Source organism: Cydia amplana, chromosome 15, assembly GCF_948474715.1.
Source record: "Cydia amplana chromosome 15, ilCydAmpl1.1, whole genome shotgun sequence".
Lineage (NCBI taxonomy): Eukaryota > Metazoa > Arthropoda > Insecta > Lepidoptera > Tortricidae > Cydia > Cydia amplana.
Window position 1 is genome coordinate 13,089,106 of NC_086083.1, and position 6,000 is coordinate 13,095,105.

At 36.3% G+C, this 6,000-nt stretch overlaps 1 protein-coding gene across 2 annotated transcripts in view; it reads left to right on the forward strand.

The window, feature by feature from the left end:
* LOC134654624 (REPTOR-binding partner) overlaps nucleotides 1–2,974 on the forward strand; it is a 46,996-nt gene extending 44,022 nt beyond the window's left edge. For both annotated transcript variants that reach the window (XM_063510095.1, XM_063510094.1), the window contains exons 2-4: nucleotides 150–282; nucleotides 871–992; nucleotides 2,551–2,974. In XM_063510095.1, coding sequence (XP_063366165.1) covers nucleotides 150–282; nucleotides 871–992; nucleotides 2,551–2,655 — 360 coding nt within the window. In that variant the 3' untranslated portion in view covers nucleotides 2,656–2,974. The remainder of the gene's footprint in view (nucleotides 1–149; nucleotides 283–870; nucleotides 993–2,550) is intronic.
* Nucleotides 2,975–6,000: the final 3,026 nt, after the last annotated feature.

Here is a 6,000-nt window from a genome sequence, read left to right on the forward strand (position 1 = left end):
ATAGCCCCCTGGATGCGGCTGGTGCAAGACCGGTCATTAAGATGGCACTCTTTGGGGGAGGCCTATATCGAGCAGTGGACGTCCTCTGGCTGATATGATGATGATGATGATTATAGTATAAAATCTAACCATAGACGTGTTGCCAACAGGAGTCCATAGACGGCGTATACGGGTCGCTCGGCGCGTCGGGTCCGGAGACGGAGCGCCGCGAGAGCGGGAAGCGCGGCCGGCGGCCTGGCAGGAAGGCGCAACTCGACAAGCAGGACATGAAAGCCAAGCTGGGTAAGTATCTCTCTCTCTTTCTATGTTCTGGTGCCTACAGCTAGTGAAGGTTGGCAGTCAGCTCCAGCTCCGCACATTTCTCCCGATCTTTGGCAAGGTTGAAATGGTCGTCTTTTCCAATTCCCGTCCATTCTCGGATGCTACGCAGCCACTACTACACTGTTTTTCTACAACTATTTAGAACGTCTTTTTCCAGTTTTTGGGTGAGTAATTGAGTATGTAGGCCGACAGGGATAGACGGTTGCAAACAAACTGGACATTAAAGCTAAGCTGGGTGACTATTTATCTCCCTCTAACAGGAGTTAGACAACGTATACGGGACGGGGCATACTGGGACGGGTCGCTCGGCGCGACTATAATATTATATCAAATTCATACTATAATTGGTTTTATTAAAAAAAAAGTACAGAATTATCGATTTTAGAAACAAATGTCTGCGGAATTTTCGTGTGAATCTATTCTTAATTATAATTTATTTAGATTGTATCTAGGTATCAACAATTGTAGAAGAATAACTAGAATTAGTAACTTTTGACGTAGCTTTCGCAAAATCTACTACGTGCTATATTTTTACCTGCCCTTTTCCAGAGCGGAGTAGGCAGTCAGCGCGCGAGTGTCGCGCCAGGAAAAAGCTCCGGTACCAGTACTTGGAGGAGCTGGTGGCTGACCGGGAGCGCTCCGTGCTCGCTCTGAGGAAGGAGCTTGACAAGGTAACACAAATCAACAGACAGGACCTAACAAATATGTCAGCGCGAGGAAAGCTCCGGTACCGATTCTTGGAAGAGCTGGTTGCTGACCGGGAGCGCCATGTGCTCGCTCTGAGGAAGGAGCTTGACAAGGTAACACAAACCAACAGACAGGACCTAACAAATCTGTCAGCGCGAGGAAAGCTCCGGTACCGATTCTTGGAAGAGCTGGTGGCTGACCGGGAGCGCTCCGTGCTCGCTCTGAGGAAGGAGCTCGACAAGGTAACACAAATCAACAGACAGGACCTAACAAATATGTCAGCGCGAGGAAAGCTCCGGTACCGATTCTTGGAAGAGCTGGTTGCTGACCGGGAGCGCCATGTGCTCGCTCTGAGGAAGGAGCTTGACAAGGTAACACAAACCAACAGACAGGACCTAACAAATCTGTCAGCGCGAGGAAAGCTCCGGTACCAGTACTTGGAGGAGCTGGTGGCTGAACGGGAGCGCTCCGTGCTCGCTCTGAGGAAGGAGCTTGACAAGGTAACACAAACCAACAGACAGGACCTAACAAATCTGTCAGCGCGAGGAAAGCTCCGGTACCAGTACTTGGAGGAGTTGGTGGCTGACCGGGTATGCTCCGTGCTCGCTCTGAGGAAGGAGCTTGACAAGGTAACACAAACCAACAGACAGGACCTAACAAATCTGTCAGCGCGAGGAAAGCTCCGGTACCAGTACTTGGAGGAGTTGGTGGCTGACCGGGTATGCTCCGTGCTCGCTCTGAGGAAGGAGCTTGACAAGGTAACACAAACCAACAGACAGGACCTAACAAATCTGTCAGCGCGAGGAAAGCTCCGGTACCAGTACTTGGAGGAGCTGGTGGCTGACCGGGAGCGCTCCGTGCTCGCTCTGAGGAAGGAGCTTGACAAGGTAACACAAACCAACAGACAGGACCTAACAAATCTGTCAGCGCGAGGAAAGCTCCGGTACCAGTACTTGGAGGAGCTGGTGGCTGAATGGGAGCGCTCCGTGCTCGCTCTGAGGAAGGACGTCGACAAGGTAACACAAACCAACAGACAGGACCTAACAAATCTGTCAGCGCGAGGAAAGCTCCGGTACCAGTACTTGGAGGAGCTGGTGGCTGACACTGACAGATAAATTACTAAAACAATTAAAATAAATTAAAAATTCTAAACAATTTTCATTTAGCTAAACTATTATTCATAACCAACATGAAAATTAATTTATAATTTTATTTAGATAAGTTTTGACCGAAACCAGACAATTTTTGTTGTTTGGTTTTTAATTACAGTAATTACAAAACATTTTACAATAAGATACTTGCCTGCAATCTCAGTTTCTTTTTTCGAGCGCTCAAAATTATTACCCACTATGGAATTTATATGAAAACTAAACAAGTGACGCCACCTACTTTTTTTGTTCTATCCGATTTATCAAATATAAATTGTTACAAAATATAACTGCTGTCTAGGTTTTTATAATAATTTTCTGGTACTTTAAATACAGGCAACACACAGCAGGGATATAAGGAACTGATTGTAACCGAAGTATTTCAACATTTCAGTATTACAAATGGAACCAAGAACTGGACCAGGGCCGTATGCCCGAGGGTCTGGAGGCGATGCTACAGGAGCTAGGCGTAGTCAAACAGGAGGAAAAGCCCTTCTAGGCCTGCCGAGGTTCCCTGCTATCTCCCCCTTGGAGGAAACGAGGTAAAATCTACCAAAAATCTCTTTTTAACAAACCGAAGACCATCAAAAATCTTCGCTGGATGCTTCATCAGATTTCCAAGATTTCATCTCTTCGTTTGGATCCTAAATAACACTTCCAATTTAGTTTACTAAGATTGAAACTCTTTGTATGTTCAAATTTAAAGATCTACTCTTCATGTAAAATATTTGGATCCTAATTTGTATGATTTTAAGGAGTAGATTCGATATGTTTACTAAAACGTTGACCAATTATTTAAAATATTTGGATTCTAAATAAACTTAGACTTAAATATTTATTTATGTCCTTATAATTTCATCAACTTAAAATTTATTTACACCAAAATTTTGCAATGTTACTGTTTATATTAAAAAAAAACTGAGTGTATAACACTATTATTTTTAGGACAGTTTAAGAAAAACTGAAAACGTATCATGTAAGGGACAGAAAAGCAGGGAATTGAAAGAGTTGTGTATTTTCAGATCAAGTATACAATATATTATATACCATATTATTATACTTACATTTACTTTTGATTTTGCGGAGTACTTAATATATACAATAAATATAATGTATTATTTATTATTTAGAAGCCAAAATATGCCTTATTAATCATAATTGGTTTAGTTATTTGCAATATCAGTAATTATACTCAGCTAAGTCTAAAAATATTTAATACCCCTATTAGGACTCCCATAGGACTGGAATAAAAAAATATATTAAATAAAAGAAGCATGAAACTACACAGAAATAAATTCTATAGAGTCAAAGAATACCATAAAGACGGTTTGTTTTGATATTTCGAAAAAGTAACGAATTTAAGCTAGTTCTATCCTCTATTTTAAGCTTAGTCTTCAAAAAACCTGAATAAGTATAATCTTAGTATTCTTAGTTGTCAAATAAAAAGAAGACCGGTATTCTTCGAAGTTCCTTTAAGCTCCGCAAAATCGAAAGCTCTAGACGTATGTTAACTTTATTTTTAAGTTTTTGATGTGACGCACATATTTTTAGATGGTTATATTATTATGAATACAGAATAGTCACAGAAATAGTCTATTAATTTAACTCTAGTTTCGTGATTTATGTTTATTATCTATGAATTATGTTTATGTTAAGTTTTATTATTTGCCAGTTTCCGGGATCATTTACTTTTTATTGAACATCTACCCTAATCAATTAGTTATGTGTTAGGTATAAGCTTATCTTTTGAATTGATGGAATATTCCGTGGTTTTCATTATTTTCAACGAATTTGTTAGGAATAACGTAATTAAAATTATGTGCCAGGTTTATTTTAATGCGATTTAAGTTTTAGTGTCTACCTACATTTTAATGAAATATAATGTTTTTGGTGTTTGTTATTTTCAATCTTAGCTGAATTTATTTTCTTAATGAGTTTTACTGATTAATTATTTTATCATATCTCATATATCTAAATATCTATTTAAAATTTCGACAAAATTTAGTTCTTATCGTTGGAATTTGCTTACAAATCGATATCTGTTGAAGGTTAAGTACTAAATGTGTGCTAGTTTCTATTAAAATGTCTAATTTTTCCATGTAAAACAAGAATAAGATTGAACATTTCAAACAAACTCATGTGTCAATATTTGGGGCAAAAGATCTCGTCTTTTCTAGGAAGTGTGTAGTCTAAGTACTAAGTAAGTACATAATATCCATAATATTAAGGTCATATTAGTCATATCTTAATTGTCTTACTGTACTAGTTCATAAAAGTACAAAAAAGTTATGTAACCTACGGACCCTACGGTATTTAGATACTTGAGAACCATGCCACTTGAATTATTTCAAATCGAGAGTGAATAGACATCTCTTAGGTAGGCAATTAGGCATGCTCCATCCTAGACCACGTCATTTCCCGCACGGTATTAGACAAATAGTATTAGTCCACGAACTGGGGCCCATTTCTCAAACGGTATTAGACTAATATTATTAGTCCACGAACTGTCAAATCGTAGGGGTTACCATGGCAACACACTAATAATATTAGACTAATACCGTTCGAGAAATGGGCCCCTGTCAAATCGTATTGGTTACCATGGCAACACACTAATAATAATTAGACTAATACCGTTCGAGAAATGGGTCCCAGGTGAGATTGTGGTCAAATGCTTACGTTTATACCTTTGTCCAATAAAAAAACCAGACCAGATCTTTTGTGGAGTATTGCCACTAGTAACATATTAGCATAAATCTAATACATAGTATATTTTATTAACCAAAAAACATCTAGGGTGGTATACTCGTCAACGGAGTGATAAAGTAGTTGTTTTCATACACATAATATTTGAGTTATGCAGCGAATATGTTTACTTATTTAATTAAGCTTATGTTTACTTTATGTGATTAAGTCATAATTTGAAAGAAAATACAGCAAGGTAAAGGTAAACAACAATATATTTTTATGTTTTGCGTGATAAAAAATATATTCATTCTAAAGTTGACCGAAAAGCGTATAAAAAAATTAAATCATTTTCGATGCATATTTAATTTATTGCTTTAAGAATTGTTAGTTTTTGCGTTTTCTATATTAATTAAAATAGTTACTTATGATTTAAAGTTTCTATAATTTTAATTAATGTTAATTTGCAGTGTACTTCCTTCGTTCAATTATTAGTTTTAATTTGTGTTGCCAGTTAATATATTTACCTACATGTGGCTTAATAGTCATTTATCTAAATAAGTTTTTTCTTAAAGTCTTCAATAGACCTTATTATTTATTTCCTTTATTAATGACAGTTCGTTCAATTATAACTATAAAAAAAAATTATAAAATTTATAAATCAGAATTGAAAAAAATTGAATATTTTGGAGTTATATTAATAAATTTTATAATGTTAAACCATATCTATAAACTCTTTTCACTGTAACTTAACTCGAAACTATTAACTTATGAATCAAAGTTTATTATAATATTAAAAGTTGCCTTACTAATATACCTAAATAAAATTGAGGACTTTCAGTGATAAATGCTAAAAAGCGTTTTTTTGAATAAATTCTATAATTAATACGAACTACGAACGAACCATTTACGGTTATATGTTAAAATCTGCAACACAAAACCTGTCTAAATTGTTTTTATTATTATTTAAATGTGTACGATAAACATACGTATAATTTTTACACATTGAAGTTGAAAATATTGAAACGTTTTATTATGTTGTATAAAAAATATCCGTTACAAAATATAGATATAAACATATTTTATTTCATTTACCGAACCAGGGTAGGGTTTCTAAAAAATAATAATAGCAAAATAGCACCAAAAGTGACAGCCGTAGTAG